This window comes from Gavialis gangeticus, unplaced genomic scaffold, assembly GCF_001723915.1.
Source record: "Gavialis gangeticus isolate Ggan-Ray unplaced genomic scaffold, GavGan_comp1, whole genome shotgun sequence".
Classification (NCBI taxonomy): Eukaryota; Metazoa; Chordata; order Crocodylia; family Gavialidae; genus Gavialis; species Gavialis gangeticus.
The window spans coordinates 3927180-3942973 of NW_017729034.1; the positions used below are offsets into that span (position 1 = coordinate 3927180).

At 46.8% G+C, this 15794-nt stretch overlaps 2 protein-coding genes across 6 annotated transcripts in view; one reads left to right on the forward strand and one right to left on the reverse strand.

The window, feature by feature from the left end:
* Positions 1–2700: 2700 nt before the first annotated feature.
* Positions 2701–15794, reverse strand: part of LOC109304752 (natural cytotoxicity triggering receptor 3-like) — a 20387-nt gene continuing 7293 nt past the window's right edge. Inside the window, exons 2-4 of one of the 2 annotated variants that reach the window (XM_019527561.1) lie at positions 6581–7024; positions 4711–4851; positions 2701–2837 (exon numbers count right to left, since the gene is read on the reverse strand). In XM_019527561.1, the coding sequence (XP_019383106.1) occupies positions 2833–2837; positions 4711–4851; positions 6581–7024 (590 nt within the window). In that variant the 3' untranslated portion in view covers positions 2701–2832. Of the gene's footprint in view, positions 2838–4700; positions 4852–6580; positions 7025–15794 lie in introns of both variants that reach the window. The other variant, XM_019527560.1, reaches the window with a different exon arrangement.
* The window catches only part of GRAMD1C (GRAM domain containing 1C), a 125851-nt gene continuing 124183 nt past the window's right edge, over positions 14127–15794 (forward strand). For 3 of the 4 annotated variants that reach the window (XM_019527554.1, XM_019527556.1, XM_019527558.1), the window contains exon 1: positions 14142–14188. Coding sequence is in view for 1 of the 4 variants with exons in the window: in XM_019527555.1 (XP_019383100.1) it covers positions 14132–14188 (57 nt within the window). In the remaining 3 variants the exon portion in view is untranslated. Of the gene's footprint in view, positions 14189–15794 lie in introns of all 4 variants that reach the window. The other variant, XM_019527555.1, reaches the window with a different exon arrangement.

The following is a 15794-nucleotide window of genomic DNA, read 5'->3' on the forward strand; positions in this document are numbered from 1 at the left end:
TTGTTGCCATTGGCCGTGCCCTCCCCTTCCCCCCCCCCAGTTGCTGACTGGTCCCTGGGAGGGCAGGTGTTTCCCCTGACTAAGGTGGCACCAGTTGCCCGTGCTGCCAAATGTGCCACAGTGGCTGGAATTAATTGCACAATACGCACAAACATCAACACCTTTAAAGTGGTGCAAGAGCATTTAACCAGCTTTAAAGTGTAGTGCACACACGCCCCTTGTTTCATCTACACATGCCCTTTGGAAATAGATGGGAGCCCTGAATGACTGGTTTTAATTCCTTCCCCATGGGATGATATGCCATCTGTCAAAGACCCAAAATGGGCCAGTCTGGAAGTACAACATGCATTTCTTTCCTGGAGAGAGAGGTGAATCTGCATCTGCTCTGTCTTAACTGTTACGGCTGAGAGGGAGAAGGGACCTCCTGCCTCTCACAGAAGTGGAAACTTCACTTCACTTCTGGAAGAAGTCCTGTCCACTCCAAGAAATTATCATTTATAAGGCTTTTGTCTTTGAAAGTAGTGGCCAATAATCTCTTCTGCATCTTCCTCTTCCACGGGGTGGAGAACCTCAGAGGTGAGAGGAGAGTCACATTTGCCATTTTCTACTGCAGGGATAGTAACTGTTTTTGGCTTTTCCCAATGGCTGACCAGAATGCTGGACTCATCAAAGCATATTGCCATGTTTCAAGCCTCACCTGCTTCACGCCTGTAGCAGTGTTCCCTCTAAGCTGCGCAGCATGCACAGCTGCACAGGTGTGCTAAGGCTGTGCTGGCAGGCACGCCTGCGCGGCTACACACACCATGCAGTTTGAAGGAATGCTGGCCTGTAGAGATTTTGGTGTATCCAAGACTGACTTAAGGAATGCTTAGCCTGGGGCCAACATTATTCATGTTAAAGGAATCAATAGCAAGCTTTATCTTTCTTTTTCAGTTTTTTTTTAGGCTTATATTGAAATGCATTTGTTTTCTGCTTAAGTCCTCTCAGTATGTGAAATCAACACCCAAAAGGTCAGCAACCTACAGGCCATGGGCTAGATACATCCTGCAAAGAGATTGGATCTGGCATATGGTAGCATGGGGTCAGTGGCACTTGGTCGTGGGGGCACCTTCTCTGCCATGCTTCATGCATTTCTCTACCATGTGCCACCCACCCCCTCTACAGTGACAAGTGGCCATCTCAGCCTTCTCTGCCCTGTGCTGAGGGGTGCTCTCTTGCTCCATTACTGCAGCCTCCACTTACTCTTGCTGCTCCCCATAGCTGCTGGTGATGGAAATTGGTAGCAAAGCTGAGTGGAGGCTTCCACTGGGGGGTGTGAGAGCAAGAAAGCAGCCCTTGGCATAGACCAGAGATGGCTTTGTAGGGCAGTGGTTTTCAACTGGTGTGCCATGAAAACTGAATGTGAATGACCTGAATCTGATTCACATCTGCTCCATGTACCACATCAAGGTCCTGGGAAGGATCCAAACCAGATTCAGTTCATTCAGACTCAGCTCCTTTAAATTCGCTTCTTGTCACATGTCAAGGCCTGGGAAGAATCTGAACATGCTAAATCCAATTCAGATCCTTTGTGGGCCCTGGACACAGAGTAAACCCAAAGGAACTGAATCGGGACTTGGGCCGCACGGGGGGTGGCGCCCCCATGCAGGGGCAGGGAGGTGCAGTGCTGCAGTGTGGCTCTGCCCATGTGAATGCATGGGGAGGCAGGCTTGGCACCACTGGGAATCACCTCAGGAGGGGGAAGGAGCAACCACCAGGCCCAGTCCTGCCAAGATGCTGGGTGCCGAGGGGCCATGGCATACACAGATCAGACTGAGGCTGCCCCTAGAGTTGGGGAAGGCCTGGGGCAAGAGGGGAGGCCTTGCAAGCCCCATACAATACCTAGCACTTCCCCCCAGGGCCTTACAGAGGCACCACGTTAGGTTCTGTAAGGCTGGAGGCACTGGGTGCCTCCCAGGGGCACTGGGTGTTGGTTGCAGCCAGGCTGGGGGTGGGTTTTAAACTGGGCTGTGCCAATGCTCCTGCTGGCACCAGCCCTGCAGCGGCCTGGCTAGAGGGTCTTGCCTCTCTGCTTAGGGTCAGACCGACACTGCATTGGGAGCAGGAAGGGGTTTTACCCCCACTCAGATTGGTGCAGAGTGAGTGGGGTTTGCCGCCTTCTGCAGTGGTGCACAGCCTCTACCTGGGATCTCTCGAGCATCTATTCACCACCTGTGCAGCAACAGGACATTGGCTGCCATAGTCCTCCTGCCTTATGTGCCAGGGGTGATGCCTACTGCTGTGTGAGGGTGGCAGCCTAGTTTCTGGACTTGGGGTTTGTCTGGGATAGTTTGCACAGGGCTTGGGCTAGGTCCCTGCCAGCCCCCCTATAATTCTATGCCAGGCCACTTGTCTCCTGGGCAGGTAACACAGGGGGATCCTCGTTGGGAGGAAAGTGTGGCACCAGCAGTGCCTCACAATGTTAGGACACCATGATTTGAAATATAAAATGCTGCATTTAAAATATGAAATGCTGACAAAGAAAGATATTTGATGCGTCACATGAGAAATAAACCCCAAGCCTTCAAGACCTGTAGACTAACTAGCCAGGATTTATCTGGTAATAAAATAAACATTTTATGAAAGGCTGTTTTGGTTCACAATGTATAAGGAAGTTGATTGTGCTGCTTTGTAGGTAAACGTACCAAAAGAAGGTACGTGTACTAAAGCAAACATTTTTATTAGAGAATATGGAGACCTCATTTTGGTTTACAGAGTGTGGTAAGTTACTACATATAAGAAATGATTTAGACTTTGGATGTTCTGGTGTCTTCTGGAACCATGCAGTTCAAGCTATGCTGTGCCAGGAGAAAAGGAGAGAATGAGTGAGTGATGCAAATAAAGCACAACACAACTAAGTCATCTACACATCCAAGCTTTCATAGGTGTCTCATGGGTAAACAGCTTAATGAAATCTGGGTAGCCATATAGTTTGGAAAGGGAAGTCTTTTAGCCAAAAGGAGCTGCTGCTAGGGGAGATATTTGTGGAATCAACCTGAAACCTTATGCACCTCAGTGATGATCAAGTAGGCGTCCTGTCCTACTAAATGGAAATTTTAAAGAGCAGGGTGTGTGGGCATGAGCACTTTCCACTAGGTGGCAGTCCTACTTTGGAGGAAGCTAGGCAGCCTCTTAATAACTCTGTTCATGTGTAGACCAGATTTTGCTGAAGTTGGTGCCACGTTTTCAGGGGGTCAACACCCACAATTTGGCCTGGAATTCCAAAACAGCTAATTCCTCATTAGACATATAAAGATTTCCAAAAGTGTTCAGCTCCCAGCATCTCCCATGATGAATGTTTCAGGTCAGCCTGGCTCTTTAGAAAATCCATTGTTTTTGTTGCCTAAAGGGGAACTGAGGTCTTTTGAAAACCTGGACCTCCATTTCTTTTGACCAGTGATTCTAACTGAGGATGCTGCAGCACCCTGAGGTGCCTTTCAAAATCTTTTCAAAAAGCATTGAAAAGAACTGCTTTAGACAGTAATACAGTAGTGACCAAATCATAGCTCATGAGCTATGTGCAACTCCCAGGCAGAGGCAAAGTGTAGGGGGTGCATGTGGGTACTCGTGCACCCCCTGAGCGTGGCGGTGCACCCCTACAAAAAGGCACTGCCAACACTGTTGTCAGTGCCTGCAGATGGTCTGCAGGTAGTCCATGATTGCCCCTGGATGCTGCTGACGCTGCTGGTGGTGCCTGCAGGTGGTCCCCAAGCCATAGTCAGCACTTGCCACTCCCACCCCCCCATGAGTGGCAGTGTCTGTGGGAGCTCCCTGCTCACCACCACTGGGCTCCCGCCGCCACGCTCCCACCACCACCGGTGCAGCTGTGCCCCCCCAACCACTGTTCATGCTCCCAGGCAATTTAAATACAGCTCCTCAAGAAAGAATAGTAGTGAAATAAAAATAAAATCTTTTTCTCTGTGTTCATTCATTTTCTAATTTCAGTTTTCAGCTCATTCTTTATGCTAAGAAGGCATCTAACAACACATAGCTGCTGAAAGTGGGACATTGCATGCTGGTTGTTCATTCTGAGGTCAGTGCATTTCTAAAGTTGTGCATCTTGCAGCGCTTGGCTACATCAAGATTTCCATTTGTGGCTAGAAAGGTTAATAGTTTGGCTGCCCTTGCAATAATATGTTCTCTTGATGTGTTAACTGAGGATGGTAAGAACAATTATTCAGAATAGATGGGGTTGGAGAGAATACAAGGAAGGTGGGGATCTTTGACATATGCTGTTCAGAAGGATGTGCTACAGGATAATCTCTCTGCATGCCTGGTAGGGGAATGATATGCTTCTATGTACATGTTTAGTTATACTTAGCATAGGCAAGGGACTGTAAAAAGCAGATGGTGTGGGTATTAGGGTGCATGGTTGACAGTCCAGAGGCTGCAAGTTCAAGGCTATAGCAGATGGCCTCATGGCATGGGCCCTGTTAGATTCCACTGAATTGGTAAATATTATTTAAATACTTTGTCACATAAGGCCATGAAAAAGGAAGGGATTGGATTTCATCGTGATCTCTTAGTCTTTAGACGAGCAAATCACCTGCCCAACCTGAGGCAGGTTGGGGTCTAACATCTACTAGAGCTGTCAGAAAACTTTAGGTACATATAACATGTTGCCTACATTTATAGGAAACTTGTTCTGCACATTCACTCACTCTTGCCTACCTTGATGAGGTCCTTGTTCTAGGCACAGGAAACACTTTCTTAGCTGAGGAGTTAAAATGATGATCAGAACCACCAAACCTCCGATACCAGCTGCCACCACCCCAATGATTGTTCCAATGGATTCTTCTATACCAAACAATCCTGGAGGGGTAAAGGCAGAGAGATGTAAGACATGCTGAAGAGGTATCTGCAATGTAGAGCAGTACAGAAGGGACCATTGGGATGTAACTGTTTACAATAGCCTCCTGCAGAAGAGGCTGCCTCCTGGGATATGATTATATAGCTTTCTTGATGGGCAAGACATTGCAGGTCTCTACAGGGAGGAGAATATATTATGCTTCAGATCACATTGATTTGTTTCAGGACAGGGCAAGAGGCTGCAATACAGTACAGGGACAGTGTATTGACCTGTGGTTCATGCTGATTTATTTCTGTGCAAGAGGTGACAGTGAATCATGATGCTGACTGCGTTTACAGGAATCATCCCTGTATTTTTCACTCATGTCACATAAACAAAAAAGAAATACCTGGCAATATTTTGAAACCATCTTTGTAACTTGACTTCAACTCTCAAAAGGAGAGTAAAGATCTGCATGCACCTGGGGACTTGCAGACATCTGCTACCAGATATAATGATTCCACTTTCTTAGAATGCTCCCCATTCTTTAATATAAGTATCTGCTTCAGTGAATACTTTGCTGGATCTGAGCCTGCAGGCAACAGAAGACACTCTCCAGCAGGTAAGTCACCAAGGTTTAAAGGCCTTTGCCACAGGCCTGACTTACTATTTTTACCATATGTCGTGTAAAAGTGAGACAGAAAGAAGGCAAGATTTTGGGAAGAGTAGTATCAAAGGCCAGTGAGAAGGGCATGAAGTAATTAAATTAAATGGATTTCTTCCAGCAGCCCCAGGGGAGGTAAGAACATAGGATTGAAATGAGTTAAAATCTCAGGCAGGTCTTCAGCAAAGAATGTGTTCACAGTGAGATCTCTTACTTTGTAAGTGAGAAAAGCACCATAGCATGGGGCATTCAAAACTCAAGTAGGCAAAGGTAAGGGAATAGCTTAAACTGCAGCTCAGTGGTTTGGTCCACAGCTTGGCCAAGCGGTAGACAAGCCAAGCTCATAGGCTCTTTTCATCTCTAATATTATCCAGTTCATTTAGGAGGCCCAGATCTGTGCTAAGGGCATGTGTTTATATTTCACTTGGTGAAACCATTGAGAAGCAAACTCCAACCACTTAGTTTCATGTAATATGCATCAGATTCTGAAAATGAGGCAATTCAGCCACCTTAAAGCAGCCCTGAGTGAATGAGCTACTTTGTTTTGGGTGTGCTTATTGGCATTGGGGACATGTAGGGAGTGCATGCAAGTGCATGTACACCCCCTGAAATTGACTGTGCACCCTCTGGAAGTACCAACCACAAAACTGGAAGTGCACTTCCAGTTTCGCTGCTGGCTTGGCAATCGGCTGCTGCGGGACCCCAGTGATTGGCGATCTGGTGCCCTCCCAGACTTGGGAGACACCAGTCACCCACGCTTACTGATGCACATTCAGGGCTGATCTAAGGCAGGTGCATTGCCTGATTTCCAGGCTTTGGGGTGAGTGAGTGGATGGGGAGTGCTTTTCAGTGACATTACCAGGCTCAGCAGAGAGTTGGTGTAGACAAGCCTTCAGGACCAGATTCCACTTCACGTATTAGATATTTTTAAGTATCTAAATATGATCCTACTCTGTTCAAGTCCCTGAAAATCTATTACCAATTCCTTCAGCTCCAAGCCAAAATGCTTGCCTGCCCCTACCATCTGCAACTGCACAGATCAACCCTGAAGATAGGAGAACAGAACTGGAATAACACAAGAGCATTACCTAGTGCTCTCCTGATCCTGAGTTTTGTGCCAGTCCCTGTCAACACCTTCCCACTGGAAAGCATCACCTGGCAGAAATAAATGCCATGATCACTTGCTGTCACATTGAGGATAGTCAAGGAAGCATCCCCTTGGGTTAAGTCCCCACTCAGGAAAACCCTGGAGTAATTAGCCAAGATGGTCACATTGTTCTCCAGCAAGTCCCTGGATCCCTTTTCATCCTCTTTATACCACTTCACCATCAGCTTGGCCAGGGAAGGACCCCTCGGACTGTGAAACTGGCAATTTAGGACCATGGTTTTTCCCTCTTTGGCTTTTTCTTTGGCTGGAGTCTGAGTCACAAATGGAGGCCATGGCTCAGGGATAGTCACCACTGGAAGTCGCTCTGTCGTGCGTGCTGTAGCAGGAGAGGTGATGGTTGCATCTCCATGAATAACACAAGCAGCTGCATATAAAGAGAGAAACATGAATAAGGCTGACAAATAAAAATTAACTATGTAGTGGTTCCCTCCCAATGGCCACAGCAAAGGAGGGCATAGACTGGAGCTTGAAGGTTGCAACTCTTGTCATAATATTGGCCCTTTCCTGGCCCTCAGATTCCTTATATCTGGACTGGCCTTTTTCTGTTCCTTCTTGATTTCTTCCTAAAGGTCTTGAAAGAGGAGGGTCAATAAAGCCTTTTATTCTTTGGTTTTGTGAATCCTGTAGGGTTTGGTTGATGAATCTCCAGACATTTACAGTGGGTTTCCACCTGGAAGTCTCCCATCTACTCCATTCTTCCCTTCTAGGAAGCTCTGGGGCCCCATATTCTTTGCTAATTTATCTTGAAGAGCACAGGGGCCCCTGCAGAGTCAGAAGAGTAGAGTTGGTTGTTTGGCCGGGGTGACTGTCTCAGGTGTGCAAATAGTTTTAACTCATACTTACTTACTCAGGTCAAAATTTTAAAACATGAGCGCCTAAGTCCTTATTTAGGCTTGATTTTCAAAAGGGCTGAAGTTTATTGGACCTGGAAGGTACTTGGCACATTTGAAAATAAGGTCACTCAGGTGTCTAAATAGCCTTAAAAGCCTAACTTTAGGCAACCATTTTTTGAAAATCTTGGCCCAGTGCTTCCAGTAGATAGGCTACATTTGTGACCAAGTCTCTATTCAAATGGGTTTGAGGCTAAATGTGGGTATTTCACACTTCTAGGGTTCTCCCTGTCATTTGTATTTAGATACATTATCTGCTTACTCACTCTCTCACTGGGGAAACCCTATTTTTATTCATCCCATGTACATCAGACAGGGTACAGCATTGAGCAGAGGTGCTGAATTAGCAGTAGTGGCCTACTGATTTAAAAAATATGGAAGTGGAGTGGCCAGTCTGTGAGAAAGGGTCTGGTGCAGTAGTGATCTTGCCAATTGCATCATAGCTCTTAGCATGGGCTTCATATCCCCTGCTCTCAGGTAGGTGTTCCAGCCTGCAGTGCACTCCTGGCTGTTGTGGCTAGACTGTTAGATAGCTCAGTAGAAACCAGCATGGATATTTCTATGCTACACTGCAGTCTATACCTAAATTGCACATTTTTGCACTATCTCACCTCCTAATCTAGACTAGTCATAGGCACTGCTATAGAGTGTGACTACGGGGTGTTGACATACACAAGCTCATTTGACACGTGAGTTGTGGTGGTCATTGCAGACCAGGCACAGCATTATCATGGGTTGCAAAACCTGCCGAAGAAGCAGGGAAAATTAGCCTGCACTCAGCTTTATGATGTGGCAGATACACTGCTTCTGGCACCACAACTACAAACTAACTTGGGTTTGTGACTGCAGAATAGACAGACCCAAAGTTATAAAGATAGAAGAAAGAAAAAGGAAGGATGACAAAATAGGAGCAAGGAATCCTAGAATCATAAGGAAGTAGAGCTGAAGGGGACTGCCACAGGTCATCTAGTCCAACTTCTTGCCTGAGGCAGTTTCTTCCCTATCCAAACCATCCCATACAAATCCATTGTCTAAGCCAGTGTTTCTCAACCCTTTAAGTAGCAAGTACCCCCTAACTTCTGAAAATTTTAATAAGTACCCCAACATTCAATTTGCCAGGGGATTTTATATTTACAGACTAATGTGTGCCATATTTGGAAGAAGGGCTGTGTATATAAGGCTGTGATATGACAGATGTCTGATCTGGTGTGGGTAGGGTTGCCACCTTTTACACCAGGGGTGCACAACTCAAGTATGTACCTGGGCTAGAGGTGATGTTGGCCAAAGCTAGGAGGGCTGATCACCAAATCATTGCTGGGGAATTTAATTTTTTAAATTGCACCAATTTTTTTGCCATAGTTTTGAGAGGAAAAGAGGTTAAGAGAGTGTGTTGGGGTACCCCCATACCCCCTGCCTGTGTCTTGCGTACCCCCAGGGGTACACATACCACAGGCTGAGAAACTATGGTCTAAGCCATGGGTGGGCAGAATGACAGATCTGGCTGGCAGCCAGACTCCATTTCCCAGCAGCCCCTGATCATGTGGTTCCCAGCCAGTGTCTACGGAAATCCTGGAGGCGCAGGGCTGTGACCCTGTGCTGTCACAACCCTGTGTTCCTGGGGTCTCCACAGAGACTGGTCAGGAGCCACGTGGGCAGGGCATGCAGCTGGGTGGGAAGTTGCTCCAGGGCTGGGTCTGGCATTGGGATCTTGCAGTGCTGACAGCAGGGCCAGGCTGGGGCAGAATCATGATGAGCTCCTGGCCCTGCCCACCCATCTCTCTCCCAGCTGCAACCCCATCCCAGCTGCCTGGTTGGGTGTCCTGCCTGCACAGGTCCTACCTCAGTGGTGGGTGCAGGGTGCCTGGGCAGCTGGGCTGTGTCTGGTGGCAACAGCCAGAAGGACCTGCTGCCACAGGTGCTGCGGAGAAGTGGAGTCTGCCACGGGCTTGATCTGGCCCACAACCTGAACTTTGCCCACCCCTAGTCTAACCTCCTAGCAAAACTACACAATGAACTCTGACACAACACAAGACATAACACACAGGGAAAGTAGGGGGACCACAGCAGACAATGTCCTGCTGCTACAAAGGTTGTTAAAAATCTGCTCAAGAGACTGTAGGAAGAGGGTCATGCCCCTCACTACAGAAAAAAACAAAAATAAAAATCCCAATCCACACCAATCTGACCGTGAAGCAAAATTCACTCCTGGCTCCAAATATTGCAGTCAGTCTGACCCTGAGCAGAGGGGCAGGACCCTCTAGCCAGGAACCTCTGGGCTTAAGTCTCAGTAGGAGCATTGGGACATGCCAGTCAAAATCCCACGCCTTGTCTGCAGCCAACACCCAATGCCCCTGAGGAGGGCTTAAAAAAAACCCTGATACAGTAGCAGGAGGGACAAATATTCCCACCCAGCCCTATGCAGCAACAACCAAAGTCCAGAAGCATGGGAAATGCCCACATGAGAAGGAGAAGAGAGACCTGGGAGAATGAACAAAGGTGGGAAAGAAAGAGGAGAATTCAGCCAGCTGAAAGAGGCGTGCAAATAGGGTTTCTGGCCCATATAACCATAGGTGTCCCATTTACAGGTCATGGTATGATAAAAAGGACATGGCTGGGAATCAATTTGGTATTTGTCTGACAGGGAGATAATTACTAATTCTGACTTGACAGCCCATTTACTGTCTCCTTCAACAGCATAAACTTTGGAAACCTGCACTGTACAAATAGCTGACACTATTTTGACAGCTGGCACCTTGAGAAAATGTGAGCAAGGTACTTAAAAACACCATCAGATTTTTATCTATTTATTAACAAGGCTCGTGACAGTATCCTGGGCAGTGTTCAAAACCAAGAGAGGGGCAACATTACCCTACTGCTATTCACATATGCAAGACAGGCTTGTAGTCAAGATTTAAAACCACACTTCCTCCAGTGGTTGCTAATCATAGTATCCCACAGTTTTGAGCGAGGGGCAGCTGAGTGCTTCTCATTTCTGAAAATAAGCTTGGTCTGAGGAAACAAAAGGAATATTTTCCCCCTGCAATACCTCAGTAGAAGAACAGAATGGGATCGTAAGCACCAAAACCAGACCAAATTAAAGCCCTGATGATCCACAATAAGGCATTGAGAATAAAATGTTAAGTTTATCTTTTTTTCTTAAAATAATACCAGTCCCCACAATAATCAACCTTTAAAATTTCATGGAGTACAAAATACTGCACATAAAAGGTTCAGTTTGCCATTGTCTTGAGTCTTGTCTTGCCATTAGCAGGGACTAAAATGCCATCAGGCTGACTTGGTACTTTACACACATGGTTATGTGGCTGCATGCAGTAGTAAATGAAGACCTAAAGTACAAGACACTGCAGAATCAAAACTTTTTTTATCCCTTTGCAAGCATTCTCTTTGAGCTTTATCAGACACCTGCACAAAAACACTGCTGCATTTACAATAATCATTATTATTCAGGATTTTGTTCAAGGTGGTACAGAAGGACTGTGGTCAGTAATCAGTGCCCCTTTGTGGCATTTGAACAAATTAAGGTGAGGTGAAATAACGTAGGCCTTCACTGTTTTTCAGCTGCTCTGCAGTAACAGCCCATGTGCATACTACAAGTGGAAACCTGAAACTTGTAACCCACCGTTAATGAAAGAGGACTAAGTTATGGTGGCTTGGCTTCCACTAACTGGGGTGTCAGAGCAGTGGTTCTCAACCTTTTTTTGTACCAGGACTCATCTGTAAACATTGATGGCCAGTACAGTAAATAGTTTAAGAAGAAAACACACAAGTATTTTGGCCCCAAAATACATATTACACACTACAAGTTAAAGCAGCTCAACAGTCTTAGTTTTAAAGACAGAAATCAACATCAGCAGGAAAACATTAACAGCAATATCAACATGTGGCCCTCCATTACTCCCAAGGGACATTCATCATTGTGCAATTTGCACGAAGTAGATTGTCAGTGCCCCTCACTATTGACTTGCAGCTCCCTGGCCCTGCTGGTGCCCCACAAGTCCCAACCCACAGCCCCCTACCCTCCAGCCCTGCTAGTACCCCTCACTCCTGCCCCACCCCTGTACCCAGGCTCCAGCCCACCCAGTGTGTAGGGCAAGGGATGGGAGTGTGGGGTGGGGACAGGGGGTATATGCCCACAGTGGGCATGGGGCTGCAGCCTGGCCAGACCAGCACAGGCAAGAGTTGCATCCATGGCCCTGCAGATGGGACCTGGAGCAGGGCGTCAAGACTCGTTGCTGCCGCCACCGCCAGGACCCTCACGTCAGCCACGCTACCATTAGTGTGAGGAGTAACGGATTGGGGAGGGCTGTGCTGCCCTCACCTCCTCCCACTGCCAGCCACTTGCACGCTGGGCCGCAACTCTACCATGCCATCATGGCCACCACTGCTCCCCTCAGGCTGCCTGCACTGCCTACCTCCCCATCTCCCTTCTAGGTTACAGCCACGGCCTGCGGGGAGTGGTGGCAGAAGGAGGCAATGAGGGCAGCATGGCCCCCCACCTCCTGTCCTTAACTCCTCTTGCAGTCTCGCCACCCTATAAGCCCAGCTGACTTCCTGCCCCTGGGGCAGGGGGCTGGACTTGATGATCTTCCCTTCCACCCCTAATGTCTATGAAATCTATGAAATCACTCTATTCTGCTCTCTTGCGCCAGGTCCTGTCTGCTGGGCCACAGAGGCAGCTCCAACCTGTGCAGGTTCTGCCAGGCTGCAGCCCCATGCCTGCTGTGGGTGCACAAAACTGGGAAGGGGGGGCACATGCCCCCCCATGCATCATCTGTGTGGGTCTTCCCTCTTCTTCCCTGCCCCATAGGCTTACTCTCTACACTGCCTGGGTGCCAACAGCAGGTGTGTTCATGCACATGCATGTGGTGCCTCCTGCCTGATCGCTCTCCTCCCATTTTCCCCAGGTCCAAGCAGCCCCCATAAGGGGAAACCCATGATTTCCCACATTTTTCTCCTTTAAAGGAGAAAATCCATGGTTTTCCACATTTTTCCATGATTGTTCACAATCCTTTCATATATTCTTACAACCCGCTTTTGGGTCACGACCCAAAGGTTCTGGTATACTGAGACAGAGTACATGAAGCAGCTGATGTGTAGCAAAGCCTTGCCCCCTTGTGCCCAGCAGTAAATTGTACAACTTTGCCTTAAGCAGCAGGTAAGAGAGAACTCGTGGGTTCAAAGACAGGGAGAGCACAAGGTAAGAGTAACAACTGCTAACTGGCTACAGAATCTGTTTGCATTTATAGTGTTGTGCATTGCAATGCGCTCTTCACATTGCATCCAAGAGTAAATAGATGAGAGACACCACCAACAAAACTTGAGTGGGACAGGCATTTTTTGACAACATTTTTCACCAGAAAGATGTGTTTCCTGAAACTGCAGCTTTGCAAAGGAATGGAGTAGTGTAGTACTACCATTATACTCTTTTCTCAAGAAGGATTTTTCAGGTCCGGGATGGAATTTTGGTCAAAATACAAAAAGGACAGAAGAAGCTCTGACCCAGAACTGCAAATAGGTCTCAGCACTCAGCTGGGATGTGGGAAAGCCATCGAATCTTAGAAAGGTAGGGATGAAAGAGAACTCATGAGGTTGTCTAGTCTAACCCTGTGCTCAAGAGAGGATTATCCCAATATAAACCATTCCAGACGTCTGTTTAGCTAACTTACTCTAAAAACTTTCAAGGATGGAGATTCCACAATCTTCCTGGGTAATCTGCTCCAGTGCTTAGTCTCCCTCACAGTGAGAAAGTTCTTCCTAGTATCTATCCTAAACTTTCCTTGTTGCAATTTAAGACCATTGCTCCTTGTCCTGTCCCCTGCAGCCACAAAGAATAGTTTGTCATCCTCCTCTTTATAACTATTGTTCAGGTATTTGAAAACTGTTATAAAATCTTCCTTCATTCTTCTTTTATCAAAATGAAATTGTCCCAACTCTTCCAATCCTTCCTTGAAAATCAAGATTTTTAGACATTGAACCATTCTTGTCTCTCTCTGCTGCGCTCTTTCTAATTTGTCTCTGTGTTTCTTGAAAAGAGGGACCTAAAACTAGACACAGTACCCCAGGTAAGGGATGTGAGTCCCTGCACCAATGATGTTTAATTATCTGTGAAAGGTCTCACTGGTTCAGGAGGAGATGCTGAGACTGGCCTGTGGCCTGGTGCCCTCCCCTGAGATGTTGGGAGAATGGCAGAGCAGGCAGAGGTGTGAACCTACATATCTCAGGTGTGTGCCCATCAGGCCACTAGCCATGCTAGGGTACCTCTCTCTATCCTAAAAAACTTCAAGAACTCTTGGGTTTGTCAAATTGTGGAATGGGACATTTTTTTAGGTCTCAAAAATTTCTGCAGGATAGGAAAACCTGATTCACTCTAAGTGAAATGCCTTTGAGGTGGTAGCACTAGCTATAGCCAACAGCACAGACACAGTCCAGCAGTGGACTCCTGGCTGTCCCATGGGAGACAAGAGACACATGACGCCACTGTAGTGGGTGTAAAGGAGGACACAGATGGACCCCATGGCTCTCTCTGGCTCTGGGATTGATTAAACAGCCTGTACAGCCTCATGCTGCCACCCAGGATGGCTGCTGTGTTCCACCCCCGGAGCAGCTGCATTTCAGTGGTAAGTGGGTAACCCTTATCAACACAGTTTGTAATCCTCTTTGGTGTAAAATGCATTTTCTGGCTGAGAAAAATATTCTTCCTGTCCTGAACTGTAACAGTTTGCTGTGAAACCAAATTTCACTGCAGAGCTCCGTGTCAGGGCTGAGATAGCAATCTTTAAAATATGGTTTATAAAATGCTTTGGCATGAGAGGCATATTCTCCTTCACTTCCTGCCCCAAAATGTCGCTTAGCGTTTCTGTGTGCTAGTAGGACTAGGCACCTGCCACATTCCATCCCAAATATTGGCTGCATTTCACTGGTGGATGAAAAGATTTATTTATAGCTATTTTGGAAAGTTTAATAAACACTCTGGCATCTGTTACATAAACACTGGATACTTCCTACTGTTATTATTACTACTGCACTACAATCTGGAAGTTATTTCAGTATTTTCAGTGTTATTCTGACCCTTAATATATACATTTGCTATGTCAACATTGTTATGTTGTAAGAAAATTTAATGGGCCAGTAAGGCAGCCCTTTTTGTTTTTTGTAGAGTTGCATTTGACCATAATTAGAATGACTTGCAATAGGACCAGTGCCCCAGTCTCTCTAAATCAGGGGTCAGCAACATTTTTGGGCAAAGTGCCAAAAACACCCACAACCTCAACCTATACAATTTTGGCATGCCAGGGGCAGACAGTGGGGGAGCCATGAGTGGCCCAATACTTGTTACAGCAGCACAGCCCCGAACCCTTCCTGGCCACCTGACCTGAAGCACGTGTGTCAAGCAAAATGCCTTTGTGTGCCACACTCTGGCACTTATGCCGGGGGTTGCCTACCCCTGCTCTAAATGGTTCCATGTTGTTCCAGTGAGGTTGGTGGCAAAATGCAGGCATGAGTTTTAAGCCTGTTCTAGTTTTGTGCCAAAGGCCACCCCCAGTTAGCCCAGCAGTAAGCAAGTATCTGGCTGTATGACCTGTGGGAGCAGGTCGGAGGTAGCTAGAAGTGTTGCTAGCTGTGGTGTGTGTTAATCATATTTGCCTGATGAGCTATTGCGTTTGGGAGGATCTTTGATCAAAGGTTCATCTCCCAGTATTTCAAAGCTGTAAATATAGGCATCATAATTATTAGATTTAGCGTCTTATCGTCTCCTCACTGCCAAGAAAGGGAAGGAACTGAAATGCATGGGGCTGACCGAGAAAGACACAGAAAGTGGAGAAAAGAGATCTAATGCAAGTTCTCCCTTTTATTTCTACTGGAACTCCACAGAGTGCCAGCACCAAGTGTTAGAATGGGAGCACGAAATGTTCAATGAAATCAGGACTGCAGAGATGTCGGGAAGATGAAAGGGAAGGAGGGGACAGATGCAGTCATGGAAATGCTAAACAGCTGGAGTTCTTGGAGTTTGCTTTCTCTCATGAGGCTGAAGTTGGCTGCTTATTCCCAATTCCTTACTCCCAGTTCCCTATTCCTTATTCCTAGTTCCTTATTCCCAGTTCCTTTACCAAAGCTAATCTAGACCCAATAAAAGCTTGTTATTAGTGAATTATACATCCTAAAGAGAGAGAATTTCATTAGCTATGCATATGTACTAATGAATACGCATGGGCGACTGGTGCC